At 35.5% G+C, this 21,992-nt stretch overlaps 1 protein-coding gene across 2 annotated transcripts in view; it reads left to right on the plus strand.

The window, feature by feature from the left end:
- CPNE8 (copine 8) overlaps nucleotides 1-21,992 on the plus strand; it is a 321,663-nt gene that overhangs the window by 171,112 nt on the left and 128,559 nt on the right. For both annotated transcript variants that reach the window (XM_024122759.3, XM_024122760.3), the window contains exons 7-8: nucleotides 9,746-9,809; nucleotides 18,124-18,227. In XM_024122759.3, the coding sequence (XP_023978527.2) occupies nucleotides 9,746-9,809; nucleotides 18,124-18,227 (168 nt within the window). The remainder of the gene's footprint in view (nucleotides 1-9,745; nucleotides 9,810-18,123; nucleotides 18,228-21,992) is intronic.

Here is a 21,992-nt window from a genome sequence, read left to right on the forward strand (position 1 = left end):
TCTTCTCATTTTGCTTATCTTACTGTGTTTGGGGTCTCCTTTTTGCAGGCTGCAGGTTCGTTGTTCCTGCTGTTTTTGGTGGCTGTCCCCAGTGGCTAAGGTTGGTTCAGTGGGTTGAGTACGTTTCCTGTTTGGGGGGACTAGTGCCTCTGTTCTGGTGGATGAGGCTGGATCTTGTCTTTGTGGTGGGCAGGTCCACATCTGGTGGTGTGTTTGGGGATGTTGGTAGCCTTATTATGATTTTAGCCACCCTGTCTGCTAATGGATGGGGCTGTAGACCTGTCTTGCTCTTTGTTGGGGATAGGGTGTCCAGCACTGTTCGTTGCTGGTCCTTGAGTGAAGCTGGGTCTTGTTGTTAAGATGGAGATTTCTGTGAGATTTTCACCCTTTGATATTGCCTGGAACTGGGAGGTCTCTTGTGGACCAGTGTCCTGAGGTTGGTTCTCCCACCTCAGAGACACAGCCCTGACACCTGGCTGGAGCGCCAAGAGCCTTTAATCCACACAGCTCAAAATAAAAGGGAGAAAAAATAGAATTTAAAGAAAAGGAAGGAAGGAAGGAGGGAGGGAGGGAAGGAAGGAAGAAAGATAGGAAGGGAGGAACGAAGAAAGGAAGGAAGGAAGAAAGGAAGGAAGAAATTAAGGAAGGAAGAAAGCAAGAAAGGAAGGAAGGAAGGAGGAGAGGAAGGAATTAGGAAAGGTTTTTTCCCTTTATCTTTACAGGGAGGAAGAAAGGGAGGAAGGAAGGGAGGAAGAAAGGAAGGAAGGAAGGGAGGAAAGAAGGGAGGAAGGAAGGAAGAAAGTAGGGAAGGAGGGAAGAAAGGAAGAAAGAAAGGGAGAAGGCAAAATAAAGTAGGATAAAGTATAATTATTAAAATAAAAAATAATGATTAAGAAGAAAAATTTCTATTAAAAAAAAAAACAAAAAACGGGTTTGTCTAACCCTAGGACAAATGGTGGAAACAAAGCTATACAGTCAAAAACTCACACAGCAGCACACACATACACACTCAGAAAAAGAAAAAAGGGGAAAATAATAGTATATCTTGCTCCCAAAGTCCACCTCCTCAACTTGGGATATTTCGCTGTCTATTCAGGGTTTCCACAGATGCAGGGCACTAAGTTGATTGTGGAGCTTTAACCCGCTGCTTCTGAGGCTGCTGGGAGAGACCTCCCCCTCTCCTCTTTGTTCGCACAGCTCCTGGGGTTCAACTTTGGACTTGGCCCCGCCTCTGCGTGTAGGTCGTCCGAGGGCATCTGCCCTTCTCTCACACAGGACGCGGTTAAAGGAGCAGGTTATTCGGGGGCTCTGGCACAGGCCAGGGGGAGGGAGGGGCACGGATGCGGGGCGAGCCTGCGGCGGCAGAGGCCGGTGTGACGCTGCACTGGCCCGAGGCGCGCCACGCGTTCTCCCGGGGAAGCTCTCCCTGGATCCCGGGACCTCGGCAGTGGCGGGTTGCACGAGCTCCCAGGTGGGGCGCTGTGGAGAGTGACCTGTGCTCGCACACAGGCCTCTTGGTGGCGGCAGCAGCAACCCTAGCATTCCACGCCCGTCTCTGCTCTCCGTGCAGACAGCCGCGGCTCGCGCCCATTTCTGGAGCTCCTTTACGCGGTGCCCTTAATGCCCTCTCCTCACGCCCCAGGAAGCAAAGAGGCATAAAAAAGTCTCCTGTCTCTTCAGCAGCTCCAGACTTCAACTGGACTCCCTCCCGGCTAGCCGTGGTGCACTAACCCCTTCAGGCTGTGTTCACACCGCCTACCCCAGTCCTCTCCCTGGGATCTTACCGAAGCCCGAGGCTCAGCTCCCAGTCCCCACCCGCCCAGGCGGGTGAGCAGACACGCCTCTCGGGCTGGTGAGTGCAGGTCGGCACCTATCCTCTGTGCGGGAATCTCTCCGCTTTTCCCTCCACACCCCGCTGCTGCGCTCTCCTCCGAGGCTCCGGAGCTTCCCCCTCCGCCACCCGCAGTCTCCGCCCACGAAGGGGCTTCTAGTGTGTGGGAACCTTTCCTCCTTCATGGCTCTCTCCCACTGGTGCAGGTCCCGTCCCTATTCTTTGTCTCTGTTTATTCTTTTTTCTTTTGCCCTACCCAGGTACGTGGGGGTGTTTCTTGCCTTTTGTGTGTTCTGAGGTCTTCTGCCAGTGTTCGGTGGGTGTTCTATAGGAGAAGTTCCACGTGTAGCTGTATTTCTGATGTATCTGTGAGGAGGAAGGTGATCTCCGCATCTTACTCTTCCGCCATCTTCAATCTGCACTTTTCTGTCATATTGCTTTATCATTTTCTTTCCCACTTCCCTCCCTCTCATCCACCACTCTCATATTCCAGTTTTATATATTTTTTCAGAACTGAGAGTAATTTGGAAACGTTATTGGAGACATTGTGCTCCCTTTCCTCTAAATACTTGAGTGTGTATTTCTTTTTTTAACATTAATTTTTTTTGGAGTGTAGTTGATTTACAATGTTGTGTTAGTTTCTGCTGTACAGCAAAGTGAATCAGTTAAATATATATATATATATATCCATTCTTTTTTATATTTTTTTCCCATATACATTTCCATTACAGAGTATTGAGTAGAGTTCCCTGTGCTATAGAGTAGGTTCTTAATAGTTGTGTTATATATACAGTAGTGTGCATATGTCAATCCCAATCTACCAATTTATCCCTCCCATCTTTTTACCCCTTGGTAACCATATGCTTTTTTCTACATCTGTGACTCTTTCTGTTTTATAAATAAGTCCATTTGTACCATTTTTTTATGTTCCACATATAGGCAATATTATGATATTTGTCTTTGTCTGACCTACTTCTCTCAGTATGACAACCTCTAGGTCCATCCATGGTGCTGCAAATGGCATTATTTCATTCTTTTTTATGGCTAATATTCCACTGTATATATGTACCATATCTTCTTTATCCACTCATCCATTGATGGACATTTAGGTTGCTTCCATGTCTTGATTATTGTAAATAGTGCTGCAATAAACATTGGGGTGCATGTATCTTTTCAAATTATGGTCTTCTCCAGATATATGCCCAAGGACTGGTATTTTTGGATCATATGGTAGCTCTATTTTTACTTTTCTAAGGAACCTCCATACTGTTCTCCATAGTGACCCTACAAATTTGCATTCCTACCAACAGTGTAAGAGGGTTCCCTTTTCTCCACACCCTCTCTAGCATTCATTGTTTTTGTTTGTTTTGTGGTACACAGGCCTCTCACTTTTGTGTCCTCTTCCGTTGCAGAGCACAGGCTCTGGACACGCAGGCTCAGCAGCCATGGATCATGGGCCGAGCCGCTCCGCGGCATGTGGGATCTTCCCGGACTGGGGCATGAACCCGTGTCCCCTGCATTGGCAGGCGGACTCTCAACCACTGTACCACCAGGGAAGCCCGCATTTATTGTTTATAGATTTTTTGGTGGTGACCATTCTAACTGGTGTGAGGTGATACCTCACTGTAATTTTGATTTGCATTTCTGTAATAATTAGTGATGTAGAGCATCTTTTCATGTGCTTTTTGGCCATCTGTATGTATTCTTTGGAGAAATGTCTAGATCTTCCACCCAATTTTGATTGGGCTGTTTGTTTATTTGATATTGAGCTGCATGAGCTGTTTGCATATTTGGAGATTAATCTCTTGTCAGTCACTTCGTTTTCTTTCTTTGATCCATCTCTTAGAGCAGCCGTCCCCAACCTTTTTGGCACCAGATTCCGGTTTCCTGGAAGACAGTTTTTCCATGGATGGTGGGGGGGGATGGTTCATGCTCTAATCAAGCAATGGGGAGCGATGGGTAGGGCAGATGAAGCTTCACTCTCTCACCCACTGCTCACCCCTTGCTGTGGGGCCCAGTTCCTACCAGGCTGCGGACCAGTACCAGCCCGCAGCCTGGGGGTTGGAGACCCCTGTCCTAGAGTAATGAAAATAAAAGTAAACAAATGGGACCTAATTAAACTTAAAGCTTTTGAACAGCAAAGGAAACCATAAACAAAATGAGTGTGTATTTCTTAAAAAGGATGTTCTTGGGGCTTCCCTGGTGGCACAGTGGTTGAGAGTTCGCCTGCTGATGCAGGGGACATGGGTTCGTGCCCCGGTCTGGGAGGATCCCACATGCCCCGGAGCGGCTGGGCCCATGAGCCATGGCTTCTGAGCCTGCGCGTCCAGAGCCTGTGCTCCATGATGGGAGAGGCCACAACAGTGAGAGGCCTGCTTACTGCAAGTAAAAAAAAAAAAGGATGTTCTCTTGCAGAATCACAGTATGATAATCAAAATCAGGAAACTTTACAATGAAACAATGAAGTTATCTAATCCACCCTCCATATTCAAATTTCAACAGTTGTCCCAATTTTTATAGCTCTATATCCGCAGTCTAAAACTTAATCAAAAATTTTACATTGAATTTAGTTGTCCTAATTTTTAGTCTCTTTTAACCTATAATAGTTACTCAGCTTATCTTTGTCTTTTTTTGCCTTGCCTTGTTTTTAATAAGAACTTTAGATTTACAGAAAAATTGTGAAAATACTACAGAGAATTTTGTATATCCCTCACCCAGTTTCCTCTAACATTAATATCTTACGTTAACATGGTGTATTTGAAACAACTAGTATAACAATGTTGATATGACTACTAAACTGCAGACTTTACTTGAATTTCACTTGTTTTTCCACTAATGTCATTTTTCTATATCAGAATTCACTTCAGGATACCTCTTTGCATTTAGACATCCTATCTTCTAGTATTCTCTGTTATGTGACAATTTTTAAGTCCTTCCATGATTTGGATGACTTTGGCAGTTTTGAGAAGTACTAGTCAGATATTTTTTAGAATGTTCTTCAAATTGGGGTTGTTTGGTATTTTTCTCATGCTTAGATTGGTGTTACAGGTTTGGAGGGGAAGACTACAGTGGTAAAATGCCCTTCTTATTACATCATATCAGTGGTACATGATATCAACGTGACTTATCACTGGTGATTGTTAACATTGATCACTGACCAATGTGGTACTTACCAGGTTAAAATTGCTCAACATAATGATGTATCTGTCCTTTTGTTGTATGGTCAGTTCTTTATATATTTTGGAACTATAATGTTAGATGCATACAGTATTGAGATTATTGTATCTTCCTAATTAATTGAACCTTTTATTATTACACAGTAACAATTTCTGGCAATCTTTTTTAAATTTAAAATTTACATGTTTGCTATTAATGTAGGTACACTGGTTTTCATTAGCGTTAGTTTTTTTTTTTTTTAATTCCTTTAGTGTATCTTTCCATTCTTTTCTTTTGAATATTCTAAATTCTTAAAGTCTAATGTCTGTTGTAAATAGCTATGTATGAATTTTATTTTTTATACAGAATGACAGTCTTTGTTTCTAATTTGTAGCATTTAGTTCATTAACATGTACTTTTGTAAGTGTTGCTCTGGATTTATTTCGATCACTTATTTAGTGCTTCTTATATGCTTCACACTTTTTTTTCTTCAGTTTCTTTTGAATTGGTTATATTTTTAAAACACCATTTCACAATCTTTCTTTTCTAACCTTTAGATTACAAAGTCCTTAAAAATTGTAATTTCCTAGGAATTTCTAACATATTTACTTAATTTATCAAATTCTATTTACTTTAAAGAATCTTTTATTTTCTTCCTGAATAATACAAGAACATCAGAAGATTTTAACTTAAATTCACACCCTCCTGACCAATGCTATCATTATCTTTTGTATTTGTTATTTTAGTTTTTAACATTACTATTATTGATTTTCTTATCAATAATATTCATTAAGATTTTAAGTCAATATTTATTAAGGTTTTTCATATTTACCACTTCCCTTATTGTTTTTTCATTCATCTCATGTTTGACCATTCTCCTTCAGTTTGAAGTCCATCCTTTAGAAATTCCTCAAGAAAATGTGCTTGGCTGTAAATTCACTCAATTCTATTTTATTTAAAAATACCTGTAGTTCATACTTGTTTTTAAAAGAGATATACTATATAAAATCCTAGAGTGATAGTTATTTTCTTTCAAAACCATTCAACATATTTTTTCAATTGTCTTGTAGCTTCCAATGTTCCTTCTGAGTAGTCAGCTCTTAATTTAACATTCTTATCGTTGTAGGTCATCTGTCTTTTCTCTCTGGCTCCTTTGAAGATATGCCATTTTAACTCTGGTATTTTCACATGTCCTTAATATGTGTATAGATATAAATGTACTTTTATTTATGCTGCTTGAAATTCATTGGACTTTTTGAATGTGGAAATTGATGTTTCTCAACAGTTCTAGCAGTTTCCTGGCCATTCTCTCTTCAAATATTGCATCTCCTCTATTCATTTTTTCTTCTCCTTCTGGACCTCTGTTTAGATGTACATTAAAACTTTTACCTTTTCCCTCCATGTCATTAAACCTCTTTGCAATTTTTCCCGTATCAGCCTCTCCATGCTGCATTAGTGATAAATTCTTTATATCCATCTTTCAGTTAACTAATTCTTCTGCTGTGTATAATCTGCTGTTAAATCCATCTATAGTCTCTATATTATTTCTAGAAGTCCTATTTTTTCTCCATATATTCTTGATTATTTTATAGTTCTTTGCTAGTTCCTCATATTTCCATTCTTCTCTATATTATGTATATTATGCATACTTACATTGTGGACATTATGCATAATATTTTTAGGTTTCTAAGTCTGTGTTAGATTCTGCAGCCTGCTTTTCCTGGAGACTTTAATACATGGTACATTTTTTCTTTAGGGTTTTGAGATATTTTAGAATGAGCTCATACATATTTTTAAACTTTTAATGTGATAGTATTTTGAGATGTAGTTTGAAGGCAAATTCTTCCAGAGAGATTTTGTACTTACCAACTAACTGTGATCACTTGAATTAAACTGAATTCTTGGTTTGAAGTTTGTAATTACCCAGGTAGTTAAAATTAAGGCAGCAAGCCTGGTTAAGGTCTGAATTATTAGAAGACATTTTTTCTCTTTCATTAATCACCACATTTTAAGGCATGGATTTATTTTGTGGGTCGCTCCAAAGTAAATGTTTATATCTAATTTATGCTACATTCAGGCAATATAGTCATTGTTATCTAAGCTTTATGTTATGAGTTGTTTATTTATTGAATTCTCCACCTTGTGAGTACTCCCTCAGCTTTTTTTTTTTTGGTCTCTCATTTTTATGCTCTAAGGATCCATAAATTAATACAACCACTATGGAGAACAGTATGGAAGTTCCTTAAAAAACTAAAAATAGAACTACCATATGATCCAGCAATCCCACTACTGGGCATATACCATGAGAAAACAATAATTCAAAGAGGGACATGTACCACAATGTTCACTGCAGCTCTATTTACAATAGCTAGGACATGGAAGCAACCTAATTGTCCATCAACAGATGAATGGATAAGGAAGATGTGACACATATATACAATGGAATATTACTCAGCCATGAAAAGAAAAGAAATTGAGTTATTTGTAGTGAGTTACTCAGCCATAAAAATAAACGAAATTGAGTTATTTGTAGTGAGGTGGATGGACCTAGAGTCTGTCATACAGAGTGAAGTCAGAAAGAGAAAAACAAGTACTGTATGCTAACACACATATATATAGAATCTAAAAAAATAAAAATAGTACTGATGAACCTAGTGGCAGGGCAGGAATAAAGATGTAGACATAGAGAAAGAACTTGGGAACACAGTAGGTGGAGCGTGAAGCTTCAGTGAAGTGAGAGTAGCATTGACATATATACACTACCAAGAGTAGCATTGACATATATACACTACTGAATGTAAAATGGTTAGCTAGTGGGAAGCAGCAGCATAGCACAGGGAGATCAGCTTGGTGCTTTGCAATGACCTAGAGATGTGGGATAGGGATGGTGGGAGGGAGGTCAGGAGGGAGGGGTTATGAGGATATATATATCCATATGGCTGATTCACTTTGTTCTACAACAGAAACTAACACAGTATTGTGAAGAATTATACTCCAATAAAAACCTATTAAAAAAAAAAAGGCCAAGATTAAACTCTCCAGGGTTTACCTCTGTTTGTCTTTCTGGCTTTCCGTCTTCAGTTTCTAATTGGTCCTTTTATTGCCAGGTTATCAGAGCATTTATAAATACTTTTTGCAAATTTTATTCAGCATTTTAAATTATTTTCATGTAGATGCTCATTCAGGGTGTTTTAGCTTGCTGTAATGCTGAGAGTATAAATCTTGTGATTCACAAATAGAAAAAAAGAAGAAGAAAGTACAGCTGGATTAGAAAAATTAACTGATTACTGACAATGGGGGGACGCTAAAAATGATGTGTGTATTTTCTTCAAATGACAGTTATTATCTGCATTGCCACCTGCAGTTGGAGCATATGCAAGTTCTCCCAACACAACCAGTACTGGAGAGCATCATCTCGTTCAATGACTGATAACTTAATACATGTAAAATTGCACCCCACTGTTATTTCAGTAAGAATCTTCTTTTTTATTGTGACCAGTCTACTAAATGCTTATCCACTTATTAAATTTTGTCTTGCATTAAAAAATGTGTTTAATATTCTATGAAAAAGCATGCAAAGATAAATTAATTGATCTCTTAGTCATAAAGACCTGGAGAAAATGTCACATACAAACTGGCATAGATTATTGGAGTTGAATCATATTCTTGAGGACAAAAACACTTGTTTGCCTCTAATTCCACAGTTTGTAGTTCCTAGGAAAAACAGAAGAGTCCGAGCTATGATTAGTGATAGGACAAAAGAAGCATGAAGTATACCTTTAGAGCATTAGGATTACTCTTTGGAAGATTCTCATGGACTTGTCTCTGTATTCCCTCAGGTAAAGCAGGAAACCATGCACATACTTTGCATTATCCTAGTGCACTTTGCTCTTGGTGTCAGCTGCAAGCTATATGAACAAAAATATTGCACAGACGTTTAGAAAGAAAATTGGGTGGAAGTTTTGCTCTGCTTAATTTTGTTTATATATTATATGTTTTCCTAATATATTGAGTGCCTGTTATGTATAGATATTTAAATGTCTGTTTACAAGAGGTTTATAACATGAATTTTGCCCTTATAGAGTTTATAATCAACTTGGGGAAAGAAGGGTAAAAAATATGTGCTTGTAACAACTTAGCAATAATTAAATGCTAAACCTGTGGTACTGACTTTAAGTGCAATAGGAGCACAAGAGAAGGCCATGTTTCGTGTGAGGTTGACTGGGATAAGGTTTCCTGGAACAAGTAAAACTTCCTCTGGGGATGTAGAAAGTTTGGGGCAGAATAGGGAAGAATTTAACACACTATGGTATGCCAGGGTGTGGGAATTGGCACAGAGCAAAAATAAGCCCAACTAAATAACCATGTTGATAAAAGAAGAAAGAAGTATTGAAAACCAAGATTAGTAATACGTTTTAATCACATAATAGAAATCTTAGAAGTCATGGGAGAATATTTTATATTATATATACTACATTATATTATATTAATTATATATGATAGTGTGAAGCTATTGAAGATTCTTGGGCAAAGGACTGACATGTTGAAAGTGCTCAAAGTTTAGCTTTATCAATAAATGTGTATCTATAGGATAAACTCAAATTTGAAACTAGGAATATATTTTGTTAGAGTACACTTATTAGTAGTATGCTTTTTGTTTGGTTATATAAAAATAAAATGTATATTTAATATTCATTTATATTATATACTATTAATATAAAATATCATTGTATTTAAGTATGCTTTTTGTTGTTTTAGAGGAATTCCAGGGAAGAAATGTGGTACAATCATCCTTACAGCAGAGGAATTAAACTGTTGCAGAGTAAGTAAATATTTCTTTGGATGAAAAAGTATTTCCAATACTTCTTTGAAATGATAATTCTCAAACTATACTTAAATTATTTTTCTTGAGTTTTTCTTGAGTTTTAGCAAAAAATAATTAAAACTACATTATATAATTCTAAATTCATAAAATATCATTTTAGATACTTAGTACTTTAACCAGAGAGACTACATTCTATAGTCCAAGTAGGATAATCAGTTATTTTAACAGTCTTTTTAATGAATAGAAATTATTAAAGTAAAACCTAATGGTAATATCATTTGTGGGGGCATTAATATAAGGAATTGTCAATTGTATCAACCAATTCAGTTCTTGCAAATATTTGAAGATTTTATTTGTGATCCTGAAGGAATATTTCTAGTCACTTGACTGTAAACATTTTGCATAACATGCTTGTTTTTCTGTATTTCTAATTGAATAAATTCAATATTCATATATGGTCTCATGTTTTCTTAGCTTGGGAAGCCCACATTTGTAGAAATAACCAGCTACCGCTCCAACTAAGAGTATAATGACATAGAGTGCATATTCATTAATCTTAGAAAACTGCTATTTTTAGTTGTGATTTGCTGATCTAATCATCATTCATACTTCTCGTCTCTGAATTTGTATATGTATATGGTAATCTGTGTTTGTATAATGAGGGAGGAAAGAGAAAAAGAAGTTCAAGGTCAATAAGATGCATGTTCTTTATTGTGACATTAACATGCTATTTTGTCAAAATCTTGATATTAAAATTATTTTGTATAAATATGCTAATAAAGTAATTATTATGAGTTCTAATTCAAAATAGAACCAAGATATCAAGGTCATAGATTGAGTATTGCCAGGCTGCATCTTAAACATCTTCTGCTTTCAATTCTGTTGTTTTGCCTGGAGGTACAAGAAAATTATAAAGCTTCCATGCAAATGAAGTAGAATATGTTACTTAGTGATCCAGAGGCATTTTCACTATTCTTTATACTAATAAATCTTTGAAAACATCTGGAATTATCTTTTAATATTACTTATTAATAGTATTAATATTATTTACATATTTCTCACACTTAGAAATTATATATCTAATATTTTTAAATTGTTTAGAATCTTGATCTAACTTCACTTATGTATCCTACATTCTGATTCTTAGCTACGGACACTGATAATCAGCATCATTAAAATAATCATTGAAATAATATTATTATGCTAGTATATTAGAAGAAACAAGTGTGTTCAAAGCAATGATCATAGTTAACTTCAGACAATGCCTTTTAAATGTGCATTTTATGGTACTTTAAAAGTATCAGGCATTATCACTTAGAATTTGGAATGAAGTAATTTTATTTCAATTTGACATTATACAAACTGACACTTATTTTCTTGAAAACATATTACCATTTGTTAGCTACAGCATAAACTTTGGAATCAGGACACCTAAATTTCAGTATTATGTCTTTCACTATTCAGCTGAGTGAAATTTTTTGGAGCTTTAATTTCTGCATTTGTCAACAGCTAAAAGTCTTTATACAGGCATACCTCATTTTATTGTGCTTCACATATATTGCATTTTTTACAAATTGAAGGCCTGTGGCAGCCCTCTGGTGAACAAGCCTATCAGCACCATTTTTCCATCAGCATTGCTCACTTCTAGTCTCTGTGTCACATTTTGCTAATTTTTGTACACTATCAAATTTTTTCATTATTACATTTGTTACAGTGATCTGTGATCAGTGATCTTTGATGTTACTATTGCAATTGTTTTTGGGCACCACAAAATTAATAAATGTGTGTATGCTTATTGTTCCATCAACTGGCCATTCCCCTGTCTCTTTCCATCTGCTCAGACATCCTTATTCTCTGAAATGCAACAATATAGAAATTAGGCCAATTAATATCTCTATAATGGTCTCTAAGCATTTAAGTGAAAGGAAGATTCACACATCTCTCACTTTAAATCAAAAGCTAGAAATGATTAAGCTTACTGAGAAATGCATGTCGAAAGCCAAGCTGAGATAGGCTGAAAGCTAGGCCTCTTGGGCCAAACAGTTAGTCATGGTTGTGAAGACAAAGGAAAAGTTCTTGAAGAAAATTTCACATTCTACTCCAGTGGACACACATATGATAAGAAAGCAAAACATCCTTATTGCTGATATGGAGAAAGTTGTAGTGGTCTGGATAGAAGATCAAACCAGCCACAACATTCCCTTAAGCCAAAGCCTAATCCAGAGGAGGACCCTAACTCTCTTAAATCCTATGAAGGCTAAGAGAGGTAAGGAAAATGCAGAAGAATATTTCAAAGCTAGCAGAGGTTGGTTCATCAGGTTTAAGGAAAGAAACTCTGTCCATAACATAAAAGTAGTACAGGTGAATCAGCAGGTGCTTATATATAGAGAAGTTGCAGCAAGTTATCCAGATGTGCTAAGATAATTAGTGAAGGTCACTGCACTAAATAACAGATTTTCAATGTACATGAAATAGCCTTATATTGGAAGGAGACTCAAATTAGGACTTTCATAGCTAGAGAGGAGAAATCAGAGCCTTGCTTCAAAGTTTCAAAGGGCAGGCAGACTCTCTTGTCTTGCAGCTAGTGACTTTAAGATGAAGCCAGTGTTGATTTACCATTTAGAAAATCCTTGGGCTGCTAAGAATTATGCTAAATTTGCTCTGCCTGTGCTGTATAAATGGAACAACAAAACCTGGATGATATCACATGTTTACAGCATGGTTTACTGAATATTTTAAGCCCACTGGTGAGACCAACTGCTCAGAGAAAAATGATTCCTTTAAAAATATTACTACAAAGCTACAGTAATCAAGACAGTATGGTACTGGCACAATAACAGAAATATAGGTCAATGGTACAGGATAGAAAGCCCAGAGATAAACCCACGCACGTATGGTCACCTAATTTATGACAAAGGAGGCAAGAACATACAATGGAGAAAAGACAGCCTCTTTAATAAGCAGTGCTAGGAAAAGTGGACAGCTACATGTAAAAGAATGAAATTAGAACACTAACAGCATACACAAAAGTAAACTCAAAATTGATTAAAGACCTAAATGTAGGACTGGACACTATAAAACACTTAGAGGAAAATCACTCTTTGACATAAACCACAGCAAGATCTTTTTTGATCCACCTCCTAGAGTAATGAAAATAAAAACAAAAACAAATGGGACCTAATTAAACTTTAAAGCTTTTGCACAGAAAAGGAAGCCATAAACAAGACGAAAAGGCAACCCTCAGAGTGGGAGAAAATATTTGCAAACAAAGCAACAGACAAAGGATTAATCTCCAAACTATACAGACAGCTTGTGGAGCTCAATGTCATAAAAACAACCCAATTAAAAATTAGGCGGAAGACCTAAATAGACATTTCACCAAAGAAGGCATACAGATGGCCAAGGGGAACATGAAAAGATGCTCATCACTGATTATTAGAGAAATGCAAATCAAAACTACAGTAAGGTATTACCTCACACCAGTCAGAATGGCCATCATCAAAAAATCTAGAAGTAATAAATGCTGGAGAGGGTGTGGAGAAAAGGGAACCCTCTTACACTTTTGGTGGGAATGTAAATTGATACAGCCACTATGGAGAACAGTATGGAGGTTCCTTAAAAAACTAAAAATGGGCTTCCCTGGTGGCGCAGCAGTTGCGCGTCCGCCTGCCGATGCGGGGGAACCGGGTTCGCGCCCCAGTCTGGGAGGATCCCGCGTGCCACAGAGCGGCTGGGCCCGTGAGCCATGGCCGCTGAGCCTGCAAAAAAAAAAAAAAAAAAAAAAACCTAAAAATAGAACTACCATATGACACAGCAATCCCACTATTGGGCATATACTCTGAGAAAACCATAATTCAAATAGAGACATCTACCCCAGTGTTCACTGCAACACTATTTACAATAGCCAGGACATGGAAACAACCTAAATGTCCAACAATAGATGAATGGGTAAAGAAGATGTGGCATATATATACAATGGAATATTACTCAACCATAAAAAGGAACAAAATCAGGTCATTTGTAGAGACATAGATGGGATGGACCTAGAGTCTGTCATACAGAGTGAAGTAAGCCAGGATAAAAACCAAATATCATATATCAACACATATATGTAGAATCTAGAAAAATGGTACAGCTGAACCTATTTGTAGGGCAGGGACAGAGAAATAGATGTAGAGAACAGACATGTGGACATGGGGGGAAGGGGAGGATGGAACGAATTGGGAGACTAAGATTAACATATATGCACTACCATGTGTAAAATAGATAGCTAGTTAGAACATGCTGTAAAGCACAGGAAGCTCAGCTCGGTGCTCTGTGATGACCTAGATGGGTGGGATGGGGGTTGGGGATGGGAGGGAGGTCCAAGAGGGATGGGATATAGGTATACATATAGTTGATTCACTTTACTATACAGCAGAAACTAACACAACATTGCAAAGCAATTATATTCCAATACAAAAATAAGTTAAATAAACAAAACAAAACAAAACCCAAAATATTATTGCTCATTGACAATGCATCTGGTCACACAAGAGCTCTGATGGAGATGTACAAGATTGATGTTGCTTTCATGCTTGCTAACACAACACTCATTCTTCAACCCGAGGCTCAAGGAGTAAGTTCGACTTTCAAGTCTTGTTATTTGAGAAATAATACATTTCCTAAAGCCACAGCTGCCACAGATAGTGATTCCTCTGATGGATCTGGGCAATGTCAATTGAAAACCTTCTGGAAAGGATTCACCCTTCTAGATGACATTAAGAACATTCGTGGGGAGAAGCCCAAATATCGGCATTAACAGGATTTTGGAAGAAGTTGATTCCAACCCTCACGGATGACTTTGAGGGGCTTAAGACTCCAGTGGAGGAAGTAACTGCTGATGTTATGGAAATGGCAATAGAATTAGAATAGGAAGTGGAGCCTGAAGATGTGACTGAATTGCTGCAATCTCATGATAAGACTTAAACGGATGACAGGTTGCATCTTATGGATGAGCAATGAAAGTGGTTTCTTGAGATGGAATCTACTGGTGAAGATGTTGTGAAGATTGTTGAAAGGACAACAAAGGATTTAGAGTATTACATAAGCATAGTTGACAAAGCCACAGCAAGGTTTGAGTGGGTCGACTCTGATTTTGAAAGAAGTTCTAACTACGGGTAAAATGCTATCAAACAGCATTGCATGCTACAGAGAAATCAATCCTGAAAGGGCAAGTCAATTGATGGGGCAAATTTCATTGTTGTCTTATTTTAAGAAATTGCTACAGCCACCCCAACCTTCAACAACCACCACCCTGATCAGTCAGCAGCCATCAACATCGAGGCAAGACTCCACCAACAAAAAGATTGTGACTCACTGAAGGCTCAAATGATAGTTAGCATTTTTAGCAATTGAGTATTTTTAAATTAAGGTATGTACATTGCTTTCTTAGACATTAATGCTATTGCACACTTAATAGACAACAGTATTGCCTCCTCCTTATGGTTACTTTGCAGAATTAAAAATGGGCCATATTTGAGAAGTGGGTAAATTATAAATTTATACAAATGTTTATTTTCAGTGTGGTAATCCTAATTATCTCAACCATAGTTTGTTTCAAATGCAACTTTTGTGATATATCTTGTCAAATTCTAGAGTAAGAATTAAAGTAATTTTGAAGTCCTATTGGAAATGTTTCTTCACTCAGTATTTTTAAGGTAGCTTGAAATTATCCACAAAGAATATTTTTCATTCTGATTGTTTGATTCAAAAATATTCAAAAAAAGTATAACGTGCTAGTCCCTGGAAAGGAAGCTTGGAATACAATGGCAAGAAAAAACAACAGCAAGCAACCCTTGTCCTTTTCTCTAATAAACATGTAGTTTGTGGAAAAGCCGGACATTAATCAGATGACTGTATAGGTAAATATTTCATGATGTGTTCTAAGTGATAAATATGAGAGAGTACCATGGAGAATCATAATTTATATTGGGTGGAGGTAACTTTGGGACTCTTTGAGAAAATTCCATTTTAGCTTAGACCCAAGTAATGGTTTGTCAGCCAAAGGGTAAGATTTCCAGCAGAGCACACAGCTTGTATAGGGCCCAAAGAGGGAAAGAGTGTGTCTGGTGTGTGTTAGTTAGCAAGGGGATGGGAGTGGGGGAATGATTGAGATAAAACTTTGCCAGATAAAGGTGGAAAAGGCCGCTCAGAGCTTGTTTGGTGTTGGGCTTTTGTAGACAATGTTAAAGATTCTGTGTTTATCCTAAATGCAAGGGAAAGCCTTGAGTAATTTTAAGTTTTGAACAAAATTAATTTATTTGATGTTTTAAGTCCATTACTCTCTCTGCTGAATGGAGAATCGATTGGATAGGTCCAAGAAGGTGGATCTATGGATTGGATAGGTGGAAGAGGGAGAAAGGAATAAATGCTAATGTGCATGTCCAGGTGAGAGAAGAGGTTGGCTTGGACTAAGGTGCTGCCTGTGTAGCTGGATTGAAGATTTGAGAAATTTTTTAGAGATAGAATTATGCAACTTGATAATGGATTGGATAAAAGGTCAGGAAAGGGAAGAGTCAAGCACAACTTCCTTGAGCACTTTGGGTGGATGATGAGTCACTCATTGAGTTGGGAAAAATTACTGGAGAAGCAAGTTTGATTTGAACTTGTTAGAAATGCCTCTGAACATTTAAGTGGATTTCTTCAATAGGAAGTTTGTTACACTGGTGTGAAGTATTAAAGAAAGGTCTTAAAATTATCTCAGGGTGGCATTAAGCATAAGAGTTAAAAAAAAACAACTGTAATGATGCTTGTGTATTTCTAGAAGTAGTAAATGCTTGTTTTTTCCCCAGAAATTAGACTTGTTTTGTGCTTGATATAGGTGGAATCTTTCCTAAGTTATTACCCTGAGTAATTACAAAAAATATTTTCCCCAAGTTTATATCATTTGTTGCATTGAAAGAAATTTTTTCTGTTGAGTCAGTTATTCATTTTGCAAGCCTTATGAAATATAATTTGAAAAACTACAATTTGGTGTTACATTTACCAGTGATCGTATGAAAATTCATGTTTTAATAATATTTAGTCTCTTTGAAGTTTTAGTCAGCATTTATTTGAAATATACACATTTCAGGATTCTACTATGTATTTTAAGTACATCAGAATGTTTTTTGGTAATTTGTGTTTTGTTTTAGGTGCTTTGGAAAAATGTCTTAAAGGAGTGACTTATTTCTGTGGCAAGAACAATAAAAAACATTTGCACTTAAAAAAAATGAACAATGTCTTTGTCCCATGTTCTTGGAAAACCACTTTCTCCTAAGGACATTTTAATATATGTGAAGATGCTTAATAAGTATTTCTGAACTCTGCAAAATGAAGTGGTGAATTAACGTTTTCACCAAGTAATATTTAAAACTGTGACTTCTTGATTTAATGTGAATTACTTTGACCCTCCACCCGCTTCAAAAATTGTTAACATCTCCTTTCAGTTAAAAAAACAAACAAATCTAAAATACTGATTTTAATTTTTAAATTACTATACAATTTATACCCTTTAAATATTGCTTATCATCATTGAATAATGTTTAACTTCCTTGATTTATGATACATCTTGTTTACCTTTAAGCTAAATCATGTAGGTTATGAGTGCTTGAGTCTATAAATTGATAAAAATGATTGGTTTGACGAAATAATTAATATACAAATAAGTGATTTAAATTACAGGTGAAAATGAAAGTGCTTTACTTTACTTCAAGCCCTATATAATATGTTATTTTGAAATGTAGCTATTTAGAAATTGTGGTACACTTTTATATAATTAAGAAGGAACCTTTTTTCCCCTTTAGATAGCAAACTGTGTTGTCAGTCTGGATCTGTCTTTTGCTTCATCTAATCATCTAATGAATCTCAACATGTAATACATGGTAGATACGTAGTAGATGCTTAATAAATATTTCCTTAGGAAATTAAAAGAAAAAAACAAAACATTTCTAAAAATAAGCACCTGAATAACTGAAGATACAAATAGAGATATTGTATTATAATATTGGGTACATAGAATTATCCAGTTTAATAGCACTTTTCTGGGGCAGGAAATGTTGAAGGGTTTTAATAAGTAATAGTTCTGTGACTAGAACAAAAACTTCCAGGAGTCAATTTTTTAGTCTTATAATCCTTTAAAAGCAATTTTATGTTGTCTGGAATTCTCCCACATTTGGCCATTTGTATTAAAATGGAAACATTTGTTTTCTTGTCAAGTCTTGCATGTGATCTGCAGTTTCTAGTTATTTTTCACCCAGGTTTTGAGCTGTTTTATTAATTTTGTTTGTAGGATGCTGTTCTGATGCAATTTTGTGCAAACAAATTGGACAAGAAGGATTTCTTTGGAAAATCAGATCCTTTTCTTGTATTTTATCGAAGTAATGAAGATGGCAGGTAGATTTATCTTTTATGAATTTTAAGGCTATTATAAGTATGACTTTAAATTATCACTTTTTCTCAGATATTCGTATTAAATTGATAAAAAGTAAAATACTTTGGTATTCAAAATATTTATTTGATTTTTTATTCTCAATAATAATGTGTAACTTTATAGGCATTTTATATGTTTTGTTTGATATTTATAATGAATGATTTTCAGCTTCATATAAACATTTCCTCTTTGCTTTTCCTAAAATTATATTATTGCCTTAATAGAATGGAAGATTTATATGTTTGTGGAAATCTAAAATTATGAAACTAAAGTATTTTGTTATAGAATTGAACCCTTAAGCCAATTTCTTGGAGAAGAATATGGAGTTTAGGGGTTGCTTTTTATACTACAGCATTTTTTCAATGATATCTAACAATCAGGAAAAATTTTCATTACCCTTTAGTAATTTGAATATTTTACCAGTTACGATTAGACTGGTTTCTATGTGATTTGAAAATGTATTATAGAGTTATAATTCATTTTAATTTTTTATTGAAGTATAGTTGATATACAATATTATATGAGTTAGAGGTGTACAATATAGTGATTCACAATTTTTAAAGATTGCACTTCATTTATAATTATTTTACAATATTGGCTGTATTCCCTGTATTGTACTATATCCTTGTAGCTTATTTTATACAAAATAGTTTGTACCTCTTATTCCCCTACCACAGCATTGCTCCTCTCTCCCCTTTCATCACTGGTAACCACTAGTTTGTTCTCTATATCCATGAGTCTGCTTCTTTTTTGTTATATTCACTAGTTTGTTGTATTTTTTAGATTCCACATATAAGTAATATCATACAGTATATGTCTTTCTCTGTCTGACTTATTTCACTTAGCATAGTATCCTCTAAGGCCATCCATGTTATTGCAAATGGCAAAGTTTTCATTCTTTTTTAATGGCTGAGTAGTATTCCATTGTACAGAGTATAATTTAATACATATGACTCTACCATGAAATACATTTTATTGTTATCTTCTATGATTCTTATTACATTGTCAGTAGTAATGAAAAAGTTTAGTGGTTAAATTTATGAGCTAAATAAGGTCCTGCTGCCTAGGTGTAAACCATGACCCTGCTACTTAATAGCTATGGGACCCTAGGCAAGTTTTTAAACTCATATGACACTCAGTTTCCTCATCTGTAAAATGGGCTATGATCATAGTTATCTCCCAGGGCTGTTGAGAGTATTAAATGAGTTACTACACAAAAATCATCTAGAAGCTTCCCTAACATAAGAATTATGTTAGCTGTTATTATTATTGTTATTATTATCTTATGGTATAATGTTTCCTCTTCTGTTTTCCTTAACTGTGCATAATAAAATATTAGCTAAAGAGAAAATGTCATTTGGAGATTAAAATTAGGGGAATAGAATGTAAAAAAAATGTAATCTGCTTCACTTATAAATGAAATTATACATGTTAATGTTATGTAATAAGTATAAAATGGTACATAAAAATAGAAAGTTTGCTATTTAAAGTGATTATACTGAGCAATATAAAATGAAGCTTTACATAGTGTATCATTTTTGCTGATGCAGCTACTGGGCAACTGTTGGTTATTTTTGTTATGGTATCATATTGTTGGATTTTGCATGCTTCTTTTCTATTTTGGTGGTAAAAATGTTACAGTAGCATTTGTATCTGAACACTAATTTACCCATGAGAAAAATATTGGACAGTGGAGAAAATAATCATATTTTCCAGTCATTTCACAGTTAGGAAAGAAAACTAAAGAATTGTTCAAATTTTCTTGAATTAAAACGTTTTTATGTTTCCTCCTGTTTGAATGACTTATTTCCTGAATTGTCTATTTTATTCTTACTAGTTTTCTCAGAAGTATTTGTTGTACAATTATAGAATTTCAGGCTATCATACATTTAATGCTACTGGTAAGAGATATATTACAAAATTTCTTATGCTTATAAAAATGGTATTAACTTGTTGATTAAATAAAATATAAATATTGAGTGCAACTAATCCAAAAATCTCAAATCATTTAAAAATAACTATTGCTAAAATTTTGTGAATCTCATTTCAGAAAACTTTCCACTTGCATATGCACACAGAAAATAGTTCACCAGCTAGATCCAAATTTATATATTAGGGCATATGTATTAACATATATATGTTTTCTTCTGATGAGTTTTGAATGAATAAAAATGCTTTTACCCCTCAGTTTTTATGTGTGTCTTTGTAACTGCAAAGATTTTATCTTCATTTTTAACATGTATTTGAACATGGAGCTACTTCAGAAATTGCTTGTTGCCTAGTGTTTGAGTCTCATATTATAAGAAAGAGTAAAACTTAATTTCTACTGTAAGCATTAATGAAAATCCAAAATAATATATTATTATAAATTCTTATTTTCTTGCTTTCACATTATTTATTAATTTGACCTGTATTCATAATTAAGTAATAATTTTCCTTTGGAATAACTGTTTTTTGGTAATTGGCTTCATTTACAGTATTTTAGAACAGGTTATTTAATAAAAATATTTTTCTCATAGTACTATGTGTAATACATATATACATACACATTTATATTTATATAGCAATACTCCTGAATAGTAGAAAGAGCTACCTCAGACTCCTGTTAGAATTTTCACTAATTACACTAGTGCTGGGATTACTAGAGAGATTTTGCTGTCTATATCACATCTAATGCTTTACAAATGAGAATGATTAATAGAAAAGAGATGACTACCTCACTTACAAGTAGCTCACTAAGAAGGTGAGTCACTTTATTAAGAGAAGAAGTTTCAAAGTATTTAATTACTATGGCTGCTAATACTAGGAATATGAAAGAAATTTTGATTTAACTGTAAGCTAAAAGGCCTAGAAGTCAGTAGATTTTTGAGCACGTTCGTTTGAAGATGGTTCATTGGTTGCTCTATCTCTATCTAGCTCTCTATCTATCCATTTAATCTGCTGTCTATCTATCTATAAATCATCTATCATCTATCTTTCTTCTACCTACCTATCTAGATACCTATATACCTAGGTATCTGTATCTATCACCATACCAAAGATTGGTATACATTAGAATATGATATAAGAGAAGAACAGAAAGTCCCTTTGTAAATCTTTAAGAATATTTAGTGTTATGAAGATAGGCAGATGCCTGTTTATGAAAACAATATACATACTTTTGTCCCTATGAATTTTTCTTAACCATTTTTGTGTACTTTTGCTTTTTCTCATTTGATTCCCTCTGTTTTTCTCCTGCCTACTTCTCCCTTATCTCCTTGAATTTTCTTCCCTCTGCTTTAGATATTTTGATTAACCTTTTTTTTATATTATTTTTTCTTAACATCTTTATTGGAGTATAACTGCTTTACAATGGTGTCTTAGTTTCTGCTTTAAAACAAAGTGAATCAGTTATACATATAGGTATGTTCCCATATCTCACATCTCCCTCCCTCCCTCCCTCCCTATCCCACCCCTCTAGGTGGTCACACAGCACCGAGCTGATCTCCCTGTGCTATGCGGCTGCTTCCCAACTAGCCAGCTATTTTACATTTGGTAGTGTATATAAGTCCATGCCACTCTCTCACTTTGTCACAGCTTACCATTCCCCCTCCCCATATCCTCAAGTCCATTCTCTAGTAGGTCTGTGTCTTTATTCCCATCTTACCCCTAGGTTCTTCATGACCTTTTTTTTTTTCTTAGATTCCATATATATGTGTTAGCATACGATATTTGTTTTTCTCTTTCTG

This window comes from Physeter macrocephalus, chromosome 6 (assembly GCF_002837175.3).
Source record: "Physeter macrocephalus isolate SW-GA chromosome 6, ASM283717v5, whole genome shotgun sequence".
Classification (NCBI taxonomy): Eukaryota; Metazoa; Chordata; class Mammalia; order Artiodactyla; family Physeteridae; genus Physeter; species Physeter macrocephalus.